This window comes from Euprymna scolopes, chromosome 30, assembly GCF_053919585.1.
Source record: "Euprymna scolopes isolate OS-2025 chromosome 30, ASM5391958v1, whole genome shotgun sequence".
Classification (NCBI taxonomy): domain Eukaryota; kingdom Metazoa; phylum Mollusca; class Cephalopoda; order Sepiida; family Sepiolidae; genus Euprymna; species Euprymna scolopes.
In genome coordinates this window covers 42859984-42874495 of record NC_136511.1, presented here as the reverse complement: position 1 = coordinate 42874495, position 14512 = coordinate 42859984, and the positions used below count along the sequence as shown (strand labels likewise).

Sequence of the window (14512 nt, the reverse complement as noted above, 5' to 3'; positions counted from 1 at the left end):
GTGCACATATAGTTACATATGTATATCTATATATATGTTGCAATTTAAATTTATAAATTAATAAAAAAAATTTTAAACTGTAAATTCCATACCAATTTTTAAATCACTTTTAAACCATTGTACGTTTATTTATCTATTTTCTTAACACGTTAAAACTTTTTTTTTTTACACACGACACTTCATTATTTCAAGTAATTTAAAAGTAATTTGAATTGAAGCATATAAAAGCATCCATATTTACAATGAAACAGTCTGAAGACGCCTCAAGATGACTGAAGAAAATCAGTTGAAAGTACTTACAAAAAAAAAAAACAGATGGACGAAAACGACTACGGAACTTTCCTACACAAATTCGACCAAGACATAAGAATAACCAAAAAATTGAAAAATTACTAAAAAAAAGATCATTAAGCAAAAACACTCCATGCTATTTGACAATACTTGTTTGAATGAAAACATGCTGCCTAAATAAACTATATATATCTATATATATATATAATTATGTTATGAGGAGATATAATATTTTAAGTGTATTCAAAAAAATAAACTATTAACCGAACACATTCACAAAAGAAAAAGGTGCATCATTCTATAGAAAACAAAAAAAAAAAATAGAATACAAAATAGATGTCAGCAAAACCTTTGTTTGAGTGAAGCATAGTCATTGGTTAATGAAAACTTCAACACACCGGCTAAAATAACAATGAATTTGATTGGTTGGCTAGCTAAATTAAACACCATGTGGATATAAAAAAACAACAAGTTACAAAAATTCTATGCATTTTAGCCTGACAATTCCTTATGGGAATGAAACACAAAAAACTTTTTATAGTTTAATTGCAATATATTTTTAATAACTTTACATATGTACATATATATATATTTTGTTTTTTTCTGTTGCAAAGTCAGAGAAGAATATTTTTTTTTAGTTTTTGACCTTTTTGGCTTGAAATCTATTTGAGGTTCATGTGGGTCGGATCTCTTCCAAGTAGAATACAGGGTGCTGTTTGGGTGTACTTTGCTTCTTCAGAAGGCAAGGCAGAGGGCCAACTTGCTGACCAAGGATGGCTGCCACATCATAGCCCTATTTCAAGGGAGAGAAAGAAGAGAAAGAATATTAATTAGAATATTTTCTTTATGACAAAAAAATAAGAAATTTATTTAAAAACAAAAGTTCAAAATATTTTTTTAAAAAATAACAAAATGACCATCACATACAAGGCTTTTTTATACTCAAGGACTATTTGTGTGTGTGTGTGTGTGTGTGTGTGTCTGTGTGTGTGTGTGTGTGTGTGTGTGTGTGTGTGTGTGTGTGTGTGTGTGTGTGTAGCAATGATACCTGATGTTGCCTGGGATTAGGTGAATATCAAAAAATGTTCCACACTTCCAATACTTTTATTGTCATCGAAATCGGTGAAATCTCCCATTTTTAATCAAATCGATTGTCTGCTCAAGTCAAGGACCCACTGTGGTACATCAGGAGGAAGCTTCACATACCTCCCCATAGTGACAGTCTACTTTGCATTGTAGAAAACGTACTGTTGATTTTATAAAATTATTTTTATATACAGACTTAAATTAAAGTTTAAAATGCAAAAGTGAAGTATCATGGTTCAATTCTGTTATTACTAAACTGATGGGTTGGGCACACACTTTGTCATCCACCAACTGACCTGATTCACCAGCACCATTTCTGCGATGGCAGAAAAAGAATGGTGGTCAACTAAAGACATGGCTCAAAACGGTCAAAGCTGATTTGGAAACCATGACCAGCCCTCATGTCCTCAGTGTTCAACGATGGAATTACAAATGGCTGAAGTATGTTGAAAAATCAGCAGCAGATAGACCTAAATTGACTGCCTTGATTTATGATGTGGTGAATTCATTTGAGCTGGCTCAACCGACCCCAGGTGAATGCGATCACAAACACAAGTTATACTTAAGATTAAAATTATGCATCCATTTCGTTGTGTACATGAGTCGGACACATGTATCATGAGTCAGACACATATATGTTGAGTTGGACAGACATATATGATGAGCTGGACACACATATGTTGAGTCGGATGCACATATATGTTGAGTTGGACGTATATATGGTGAGTTGGTGAAGTTGAAGTCCAATCTAAACAAATTCAAAGTCCAAGGAACAGGAAAGCGATTCAATCAGTACACACACACAGACACGGTGACACGCAACCAACACGAACCAGCATACACAATTACCAACCGGCCGTTCTTTCCTTACTGCTTGCCTTCCAAAACAACCTGAATTTATAGTTGTCGAAGACCAACTGATTTGCATATATGCACGAGATTTTGCGAGAGTTTCCGAGATTATACCATTACAAAACGCCGTCGGTGCCATCTTGAAATTCTTTTCCTATCCTAGCTTTGCAGCGATGACAAAGCACACACGCACACCTAGGTTTTCACAGCTTTCGCCACAGTTGGACACACATATATGTTGAGTTGGACGTATATATGGTGAGTCGGACACACATATATGTTCAGTCGGACAGGCATATGTTCACTTATGAAAATGACGTTCACAAAATATCAAAAAATAAAACAATATTCATTAACTAGCTTCATGGAAAAATCTTTAGACAATTTGTAAATGCCGATCATACTACACTCTATAATGAATACGAGGTTTCTCCTATCTGATTAGTGGTAATTTCAAGAGATAATTCTTACCTATTTTCTATATTAATGAAAATATAAGGCAACTTTGTGTGTGTTTTTATTGTGTCAGCATAAGTGTATATTTATTTTGGGAATTATTAACTGAATATGGTTATTCTGCATTGTTAGATATAAAAAAAATTGCATTTTAAATAAAAATTCTATTATGTAATTATGTGTCATGTTGAAATTAGTAAAAATTCCTAAAATTATGAAAAATGATCATGTAGAAAAATAATTACAAAAAAAAATAAATAAAATAATGCAGTTTTAACCATTTACTTTATTGTTGCCAGTTCCTAATGACAAACTGACTTACTTCCATTGTTTTCACTTAACTTTCAAATTTTTCAAATTAGAAATTTTTCTGTGTTTACTAGCATATCTTCTATTTTATCATTTTGGGTAATTTTTGGAATTTATCCTAATTTCAACTCGACACATGATTACATGATAGTGTTTTTACTTATAATGCATTTTTTTATAACAACTTAGAATATTTATTGAAATCTAAAAAAAACTATTTTTTAAAAATAAGTCAATTAAAATATTATATCTACCAGAATGCATTTCTAAACAAGTCAGTTATTTTAATCTTGCTTATCTCAATCTCTTCTCTATCAGCTGAACATTGTGTCAATAGGACAACTGAATAGTACAAAGCAGCCATTAAAGTATGTGTTTCCAAACGGAAGTATTATAGCAAGCTCCACTCTCCTCATAAGCTCACACCAACTTGTTCAGCTGTATTGCTCAAAGGTAGCATACATTCCAATGATTCATCCACCACAAGCCAAATACAAATGAGTTACAGAAAATAGGAATCTGTGATTTCTAGAAAATTTATAATAGTGTGGTGAATAATGGACGATCATCAATTACCCCACTCATAACCATGCACGACAACCAAGAAAGCTGATCTGCTTACCCAGCAGTTTGGCTCAACTCTACTTTAGACCTCTTAAACCACTCCCTCTCACTTTCCCTTGGCAAACAGAAGCCACACTCATAGATCTGAAAATCAGTCCACGATATCATAAAAAACTTAAATAATTCCAAGGTGTATGGGCTTTATCTCATTCCTGCCATACTAATTAACAAATGCTCTGCTGAGCTAGTCCTTGTCTTAAAACTCTTTAACAAATGTCTACCAGTCTTGCTTCCCTAATAGCTGGAAAATTACCTTCGTTGTAGCAGTATTCAAGAATTCTGGCAAAAGAACCGACCCGTTCAATTATCATTCCAGCAGTTTCCCGCTTCTCTTTGATAAAATCAAACACTAGTCCACCATTTTGTAAATGTTAAGTTTCTTTCTGACCAACAGTATGGATTTAAGCAAGCTTATTCTAACTGCAGAAATTTACACATCATCTCTGAATGTATATACTATGCACTGGATAAGACTAGGAAGTGAGAACTGTAGCCCTTGATATACCCAAAGTCTTTGACAAAGTCTAGCAAGAAGGGCTTCTCACGAAAATTAAATTTTGTGGCATTTCTGGATGAATGCTAAACATAATCAGATCCTAGACAAGAGAAAAATCCAGGTTGTCCTCGATGACCATACATTTAAACAACATGATATTAATGCAAGTGTGCCCCAGAGATTGATCCTTGGATCTTTATTATTTCTAATATTCATAAATGACCTCTCTAATAAATTGTGTCTCAAATGTGTATATTTGCTGATGATACTACACCCTTTAACGGATATGAGGATAAAACGAATGTACACATATCTAAAACAATGGCAGAAACTCTAGAAAACAACTTTCAGTCGGCAGTGGAATGATGCCGTAAATGGATGGTAACACTTAATGCTACTAAGACTAAGCTGGTTTCCTTTAACAATTACCAAAAATCTTCTCAACCACTGATTGCTCTGACGAATAACACATTACCTGAGAGACCATCTTTCAAACTCCTTGGCCTAACATACATAAGCAACATGAATTGGAAGAAATATATTGAGGACACTGCCAAGCTGCTGCAAAGGTGGACTCCTTCTACCGTGCCAGAAAAATACTCACACCAGAAAACATACAAAGCCACAATTCACGCATGGACTATTGTTACCACATCGGGTTAAAACATCTATCACTGCTCTTTCACTCATAGACAAGGTCGAAGTAAAAGTCAAAATTTTGCTGATGCTAATAATATAGGTTATGCTACAGAATTCTCCCTATATTAAAAAAATAAAAATAAAGAAAAATCTGTATGATGTACGTACTCATAGTGAAATGAAAAGACCATATTCCAAAAATCATATTAATGAATTAAATAGTTTTATTTTTAAACAATCAAATTTAAGGTCCAAGTAAAAGTCAAATGTAATAGGTACCACACTATCAGTCAAGCTCCAACCTCTGTCCCATCACTGCAATGTCCCATCACTGTCCATGTTTTACGGGGTGAAAATGACTATTAAAAAAAATATATGCCATACACATACATATGCGCGCACACAAACACAAAGTGTTCATATTTTGTTCAAGTACCGTTATTTCAATTTTCATCGGTATCATATTGTGGCGTCAAAGCTGGCTTCACCTTGTCTCAAGTCCCAAGGCTTGAAATGGACGGACAAACCTTCAAGAACTGAAGACCACTTCAAGCAACAAAATGTGCCAAATTCCATTAATCATGTCCATCTTCCAAGAAATAGTCAGAATGTCTCTTGACATTTATCTAGACATAATTGCATTCCTAGATTTTATATATATATATACTAGCAGTGGTACCCAGCATTGCCCGGGTGTTTGGAGGTGTGTGTTGAGCACAAAAAAAAAGTGTTAGTAGGCGGGCAGATTCAAACCTGTGACGCGAAGGCGGAAAAGAAAGTCAAGAAAACGTGAACTTTTAACTGCTACGCTACAAAGCCATAGGAAGTGGAAAGCGTTCAAATTTAGCAATTCCAATCAGAATGTTGACTTGCTAAGTGAATGCAGAAATGAACGTTGGCTGAAAGCCAGTTCAGCTTTCCACCGTTTCATTAATTTGTTTCCCCACGATGTTGGGGAAAACCAGCTCCCTCCAAGAAGGGGGAGCTTTCCAAATGAATAGCAATTGTTTGATATGAATGGTTTTCTCCACATTGATCAAAGCTAATTGGTTTTCTGGGGGTCCTGGTCAAGAAGGCGAATGACGTTTGCTTTCGATTCAGTTTCGCTTTTATATGAAAAAACACAAGCAAACACGCAAGAATGCGGAATAGCAGGAATTTTATAAAAGTCGATCAAAATAAATGTAGAGACGACGTTCGTTCACAAATTGTAGATATTACAATCTAGGGAGTATATAAAAAGTTCTAAAATATAGTAACCCCCCCCCCAAGACCCCTATCGAAAAAAACCTTTGCCAGATATACAAAAACGCACGCGCCACTTTTGCCTTTTATATATATACTAGCGGGGGTACCCGGCATTGCCCGGGTGTTTGAGGTGTGTGTGTGTAGGGGGAGGGGGGGGGAAGTAATAACCCTGTGTAAATATTATAAAAAAAAACAATGTATAACTTGTTAAAAAAATCGGAAAAACCAAAACAGAAAAAAAATGAATAAATAAACAACAGCGAAAAGCAGAAGAAAATGGCATAAATAACTCCCTCGGATCGAACCTGCAACCTTAAGATAACAATCGCATGTTTGGAGGGATAAGCTAAAATATAATCAAAGTAATAACCCTGTTTAAATAAAAAAAATGCTGCCCGGGTGTTTGGAGGTGCAAAAGAAAAAAAAAAGTTTTTGTAGGGAGGTAGGCTCAAACCCGAAGCCTCGAGGCTAAGGCGGAAAAAAAGTCTGACACGTTACATTGACGCCAAAGAGACAAACAAGTAATAACGGACAAAATGAAACTTTAAAAAAACAGCAAGTTAAACAAACGTCAACATTTTCTAGATCAAACATGACGTCATCGTCGTAGTAGCAGTAGAAAAGGAAAATGAAGGAACAATTTTTTTTGCTACCCTCCCCAAACAAAACTACCCAGTTGAGGGTGAAGGAATTCATGATTTTGGCCAATTTTTCGAGATTTGTCGTCCAAGATGTCAAGCTTCAAAATGATACTGATCTCATGAAAATCCGTTGCCCCTGTCGAAAGTTTTTGCAAGACATACACATACATACACACACAGATTAACACACACACACATTTTGCCTTTTATATATATACTAGCGGGGGGTACCCGGCGATGCCCGGGTGTCTTGAGGTAAATCAAAACTCCGGGGGGGAGGGGGGGGGTTAAATAATAAAAAAAAATGTTTTGGTAGGTGAGTGTATGAGGATCAAACCCGTACCCTTGATTTGGAAATTAATGTGTGAAAAAAAAACGTGCTAAGTTAACCATTGAGCCACAGCGACAGACAATGTTAAGCAGGTTATTTAACTATAAAAACAGGCGTGCACAATAAAAGTTAACTCTGCTGCTTCCATTTGACCTAATTCAGAAGGTCAAATAGAAGTCATGCAGTGTTTGGGTTTGTTTACCCAAATTTAACTGTTTCTTCCCGCAACAGATGTTGGGGAGGGGGAAAGACGCTCCCAATTGTCCAGATTGAATAGCAACTGATCAAAGCTGATTGCTTCTGGACGTTTTTCCCGGCGCAATGCCGAAGACGTCGTTTGAGTTTAGTTTCACTTTATTTATACTAAAAAGCCCAATCAACACGCGAGAAGCCAAAATAGCAATAATTTTGTAAAAATCGACGTAAATAAATCTATACGCTACGCGGTTTCCTAATTCCTAAATATTATTATATAGGACCTATATACACAGTTTTAAGCGATAGTAACAAACCCGGGACCGTGTGCGAGAAAAGCCTTTGCCAGACATACACGAAATGGTCACACACATTTTGCCTTTTATATATATAGACTAGCGAGGGGTACCCGGCATTGCCCGGGTGTTTGGAGGTGGGTTAAAAAAAAAAAAAGTAAGTATGAGGATCGAACCCGAACCGTTGAGGCAAAGTTGGAAATTAAAGTGTGAAAAAAAACGTGCGACGTTAACCATTGTCCCACCGGGAGATGCTAACGGAAACACGTTTGAATTTATTTAATTACTTGGATTTGGCAGGTGCCCATTTTAATGAGTTAATGAGGTGACTGCGGGATAGTATTCATTTACTGCGGAACACTTTTTTTATTTTTATTTTCCCAAGATGTTATAGGAAAAAGACTAACACACATGCGGCGACGACAAATGTTGAATATTTATCTTCCCGAAATCAAGCAAATTAAATAGACAGGTGAGCTTCGTTGTTAACTATGAGATATTATGATTTATATGTGATATAAAAAGTTTTAAAAAGTTGTGACCCGACCGACTGCTTCTCTGAAAGAAGCCTTTTGTAGACACACAGAAAAAGCGAACACACATACATACATACATACATACATACATACATTTTCGCTTTCATATTTATAGACTAGCGAGGGGTACCCAGCGTTGCCTGGATGTTTGTAGGTGTGTGTGGAAACTCCGGGAATGGGGGGGGGGGGTAAAATAAAAAAAATGTTTTGGTAGGTAAGTATGAGGATCGAACCCGAACCGTTGAGGCAAAGTTGGAAATTAAAGTGTGAAAAAAAAAACGTGCGACGTTAACCATTGCGCCACTGCAAGATGCTAACAGAAACACGTTTGAATTTATTTAATTACTTAAATTAGCAGGTGCACGTTTTAATGACTTAATGATGTCAACTTTTAACTGCGGGGTAGCATTTCATTTAGTGTGGGAATGCTTTCCCCCCCCAAGACGTTGGGGGTAGGGGGAAACATTATATGAAAAGGCCTAACCTACATGCGGCGAGCAAAAACTGTTGAATATTTATCTTCCCGAAGTCAAGCAAATTAAATAGACAAGCGAGCTCCGTTGTTAACTGTGAGATATTACGATTTACATGTGATATAAAAAGTTTTAAAAAGTTGTGAACCGACTGACTGCTTCTCTGAAAAAAGCCTTTCTTGGACATACACAAAAAGCGAACATACATTTTCGCTTTTATATTTATAGACTAGCGGGGGTACTCAGCGTTGCCCGGGTGTTTGGAGGTGTGTGTGGTGTTAAGTGAAAAAGAAAGGGGGGGTAAGATCGAAGCCCTGAAGCGAAGTTTAAAAATAAAATCGGCCAGCCAGAATGAGTTACTGAAAGATGTTTGAATTTAAGTAAGAACCAAATTGACAGGTGCGCGCACGGAAGTCGTAGAGCGTTACGACGACGACGTCAATGACCAGGTTTGTTTGTTATAAGCGAAGTAAAAAAAGAAAACAACGTTAAAACTTAAGCGGGGGGTAATCAAAACATCAAAAAAAAACACAGAAAAAACTAACGTAAGGCAAACGAACGATGAAAACAGAAAACTAACACGTGAAAAATGGCTTAAATATGCCTGTTTCGATATTAAAATTAAAAAAATCGGTGGGTATCTGGGTGTTTTTGGGTGTGTGGTCGGGAGTGGATAAGCGAAGTAAAAAAAAAACAGAAAAACGAACGTTACGTGAAAAATGGCTTAAATAACACTGGTTCAATATTTAAATTAAAAAAATTGATAAAAAAAAAAGATATTTCACACCACGATTCGAACCCAAAACGTTTAGATAATTAACCAACGCGCTAATCAACTGACCTAATGTGACGTACTTGAAATTTACTCAGTTTTTCAACTATTTAAAGTAAATCAGGTCATGACGCCATCTGACGCATTCGTAGAACTGGTCGTCATCACGAGAGGACTGTTTTTGTTGACACCCCTGTCGAAAATTGTCGATTTCGGGGTTTTTGGCCAATTTTTCGATATTTTTCGAGCGAAGGATAGAGCTTCAATATGATACCGAGTTTGTGAATTTTCGTCGTATCTGTTAAAAGTTTTTAGCAGACATACAAATACATAAATACAAACATGCATACACACATTTTCGCTTTTATATATATAGACTAGCGGGGGGTACCCGGCGTTGCCTAGGTGTTTCGAGGTGTGTGTGCTCGGATGGAGGTATGGGTGGGGGGTGTTAATCAAAACATAAGAATAAGCGAAGTAAATATATTGAAAAAAAACAAAAAAACTAACGTAAGGCAAACGAACGATGTTAAATGTAAAAATGAGAAAAACAAAAAAGAACACGCGAAACATAAAAACGAACGTTAAAACTTCATTACAAAATCTGAAAAATAAAAACAAAAAAAACACTGGCTTAAATAACCGTTTCAATATTAAACCTTTAAAAATCAAAAAAAAAAATAGACATCCCACACCACGATTCGAACCCAAAACCTTTAGATAATGACGCCGACCTCTAATCAACTCAGCTAAGACGACGTCGACGAAATTAGGTCATTTTTTTCTAAATCTTTAAACTAAATCAGGTTCCGACGTCATTTGCGCATGCGTAGAACCGAACTCGTCATGAGACAACGGTTTTTGCTGACCCCTCGCTGTAGAAAACTGATGATTTTAGGGTGGAGAAATTAATGCTTTTGGCCAATTTTTCGATATTTGTCAGGCGAAGGTTGGAACGTTGCTCAGGTGTTTGGAGGTGTGTGTGTGTAGGGGGGGGGAACAACTTTTTTAAAAATCGGAATACCCCCCCCCCCAAAAAAAAAAACGGCCAACGAACGTAAAACTTCATTAAAAAAAAAAATCGGAAAAACAACCCCCTCCCTAAAAAAAAAAAGGATAGCGTTGCCCGGGTGTTTGGAGGTGTGTATGTGTGTGTGTGTGGGGGGGGGGGGGGGGAAGAATAAGCGAATTAATAACCCTGTTTAACTTTTTAAAATAATCAGAAAAAACAAAACAAATAAAACAGCGAATGGACGTAAAACTTGTTTAAAACAAGCGGATAAACAAAAACCCAATGAAAGAAAAAGAAACAAAAACAAAAAAAACACTGCGAAAAGTGAAAAAAAATGTTAACCTCGTTTGAATATTAAATGTTTAAAAATCTGATTGGACCTGAAATCTTTAGATAACGATGCATGTAATGACGCATGCATAAAGCCGTCTTGTCATGAAGATGCCATTTTTTTTCACCCCTCCCTGTAAAAAAGAGAGCCGTTAAGGATGAAGGAATGAATGTTTTTGCCCAATTTTTCGATATTTGTTGTCCACGATGTCGAGCTTCAAATGATACCGAAATCGTGAAAATCCGTGGCCTGTGTCGAAAGTTTTTGCGAGACATACAAACACATTTTCGCTTTTATATATATAGAAGATATATATATATACTAGCAGGGGGGGGGGGTACCCGACGTTGCCCGGGTGTTTGAAGGTGTGTGTGATTTTGGGTAAATCAAAACACCCGGGTGTTTGTGTCAGGTGGGGGGGGGGTTAAAATAAAAAAAATTGGTAGGTAAGTATGAAGGATCGAACCCGAACCCCTGAGGCAAAGTTGGAAATTAAAGTGTGAAAAAAAACGTGCGACGTTAACCACTGGGTCACCAGGAAACACTAACGGAAACACGTTTGAATTTATTTAACTATTTAGAATTAGCAGGTGCCTGTTTTTAATTACTAAATGAGGTCAACTTTGACTGCGGGGTAGTATTTTATTTACTGCGGGAACGCTTTTTTAATTTTTTTTGTTTCCCCAAGATGTTGGAGGAAAACCAGCTCCCAATAAAAAGGGGATTGTCCAAATTAAATAGCAACTGTCTGATACAAGGAAAAACTCCACATTGATCAAATCTGATTGCTTTCGAACATTTCTGGCGATCGCGACCGGAAAAATACGGCCAGTATTAGTGTTAGTTTTATTATACGAAAAAGCCTAATCCACATGGGGCAAGCGAAAAGTGTTGAATATTTATCTTTTCAAAGTCGAGCAAATTAAATAGGCAGGCGACTCTCGTTGTTAACTTTTAGATATTATTATTTAGACGTGATATAAAAAGTTTTAAGAAGAACGGGGCCGACCGAGAAGTCCAGCGAAAAAAGCCTTTTACAGACATACACAAAAAGCGAACGTACACACATACACACATTTTCGCTTTTATATATATATATATAGATAAATTTATATTACTTAAAATATAGTCGAAATTGTTACAAAAAATAAGCTCAATGAAGATGTATTTCTGCCTTCAGAGCATATATACCACTGATTTTCATTCTAATAAGAATAAATTTATAAGCCACTAATGGTAATTCATAGGCATTACAACATAAATCTCAAGTTTTTAATTACTGTTGAATTATCTCCCTTGTTTTTTGGATAATTTGCCAAAATGGTGGGCGAGACAGTCACTTCTCGAATACTCAGAAAATTTGATTCTTTAAAAATAAAACTACTTAACATGATTTTTGGAATATGGTCTTTTCATTTCACTACGAGTATGTACATCATACAGATTTTTCTTTTTTTTAATATAGGGGGAATTCTGTATCATAATGTATATTACTAGCATCAGCAAAATTTTTTCTACTCTTTCAAAAAGCAAACTACTTCCTTTCAATCTGCTGTTTTATCGAAGTAAGTTGGTGTCCAAACATGCAAATTAGTTGCAACTAAAAATAATCTATTATATAAATCTCAGTCATTTGTGTGTGTTTGTATGTCCATTGAAAACTTTTGAACCAGCATGAACGTGGTAGCATTAGAAAAAAGCGATCTCTCAAACACATAATATCGAAAAATTTAAAAAAAAACGTCAATTATTTCATGCAGAAATTTTGTTTTATTTGAAGAGGGGGAGTCAAGTAAAAATCTTGGTTTTGATGCTGTTTATTAATTGTGCATGCGCAAACGGTCGATTCATTGTTTTGTTTTAAAAAGCTAAATTTGCAACATTGATTTAGCTTGGTTCAATCGATAGAGTATTCGCTTACGAACCTGACTTTTGCAAGTTCACTTCCACCATGCGGCATTTTTTTTTCTTTTTTCTGTCTCCTATCTTTTAAAATTCTCAACTTTCTTATGCGCGTCAACCTACAGCATTTTTTTTTCTTTTAATAACACATTTTTGTTTGTTTGTTTGTCTTTTTTTAATTGACTTCATGAATTAAAATATCATATTTAACCATCTTTTACGGCCGGGCAACACTGAACACCCCCACTCCACCTGCTAGTCTAAAAAAGCAGACAAACAATTTAAAAAACACGTAAAAAATAAAACACAAGTTAGGGAAAAAGGACACACATATCAACACATAACCTTAAAAGAATTTGAAGAGTAGATTTTTTTTTCTTGGATTTAAGAATACTCATATAAAACGTCTCATTCGCTTTTCAGTTGATAATATTTATTCACTGTGTTTGGTTTGGTTTGGTTGTTTTTTTGGCTAACTTGGCCTAAGATTTTCCAAGTTTTCACAAAATAATTAATGTCCTTGTTACGATTTGAACTCTTCAAGGTTTTTTTTTAGCAAAACTCAATGTTTGCTGATTGTCTTCAAAAACTATTTTCATTAATTTTCTACCTAATCGTTTTTCATAATTTTTGGATATGTTCATTACTGCAACATGACAAGTAGATATCATTGGTTTCACTTGAAATTCAATATTTTGAATAATTTTGCTATTATAATGAAGCAGCAACTAATATTAATGCAAAGAAAAGAAAATTCACACAAATTCACGTAAATTAATCAAGTACTTTTATTTTTAAATAAGAAAATCAAATTTTATGAGTATCAGGAGTGACTGTCTCACCTGCCATTTTGAAAAAAAATTCAAGAAACAAAGGGGAGTAACTTAACAATAATTCAAACTTGCAAGATTTATGCTGTAATGCCTACAAATTCCCATTAATCACTTTAAAATGATTTTCTTTATAAAATTAAAACTACTTGATCAATTTATGATATTTTTGTTTTGTCATGAGTATGCACATCATACAAAATTTTCTTTATTTTTGTTTTTTAAAATAGGGGAAATCCTGGATAAGATCCAAAAGTTACAACAAATTTTTGCATAACTCACCTCTTCATGATTTCCTGTTGGTAATAGAGATTCAATTGTTGACTGCAACAGCTGCAACCATAAAAAGAAAGCATTTTTAGATCCTATTACTGTAGTAGCAGTAGTAGTAGTAGTAAATTATACACACATGCACAACTTACAGTTGGTATCACACAAAATAGCCACAAAGGGCGAAAATGTTAATAAAAGCACCAATCAGACCTCCACTGGAAGAGTGTGAAAAGTAATGGAAGCTAGAAGGAGGTTTATTGCAAGCAAAATTTGAGAGAAGACTAATAATCAGTGCCAGAAAGAAAGTAATGGTATTTAACATTGCCGTTACTTTTTAACTATGTTATGTTTCAAACCTCTCAGACCCACACATTGTCTGGTACCATCGCAAAGGAACAAACAAATATAAAAGGAAAGAAATAAAATCTTTTTTTAGAATTGCAACTAAAATGCATTTATTCGTGGTTCTTCCAAAACAATGCATTTCATTATCTTTCAAAAGTCTTTCTACACACGTGTTTTACAACACTGTGGCATATAACATGTGCTTTTTAAAAGTCTCTGTCCCCGCCACCTGACGTTTGCCTTAACCAGCACTTTCTTGCCTTCGACTTCACATTTCCATTTTCTCCGGCGCGCACGTTGCTTCTCTTACTCAACCACGTGCTATTCTTTTTTCTTTTTCTCTCTTTCTTCTTCCCATGATGCCAGCAGGTGCACACTTGCTTGATTTGCATATGTGCTAAGACAGCTGCTGCTGCTAATATTTTCGCTAGCCAACTATCCTACAGCTGATTTTTTCAGATGCGCTCATACGTGTTATGTTACCATAAGAGCGCACCGCTTCATTACAGGTAAATGGCTGAGGAATGCTGGAAATCTGGAGAGACTTGTTGTCATTCAGGTTCCAGGGAACACC

At 35.4% G+C, this 14512-nt stretch overlaps 1 protein-coding gene across 2 annotated transcripts in view; it reads right to left on the bottom strand.

Annotated features, from left to right (window-relative positions):
• Positions 1–823: 823 nt before the first annotated feature.
• The window catches only part of LOC145254773 (DNA repair-scaffolding protein-like), a 99091-nt gene continuing 85402 nt past the window's right edge, over positions 824–14512 (bottom strand). For both annotated transcript variants that reach the window (XM_080113546.1, XM_080113545.1), the window contains 2 exons: positions 13603–13653; positions 824–1084 (listed from right to left, as the gene is read on the bottom strand). In XM_080113546.1, coding sequence (XP_079969672.1) covers positions 965–1084; positions 13603–13653 — 171 coding nt within the window. In that variant the 3' untranslated portion in view covers positions 824–964. The remainder of the gene's footprint in view (positions 1085–13602; positions 13654–14512) is intronic.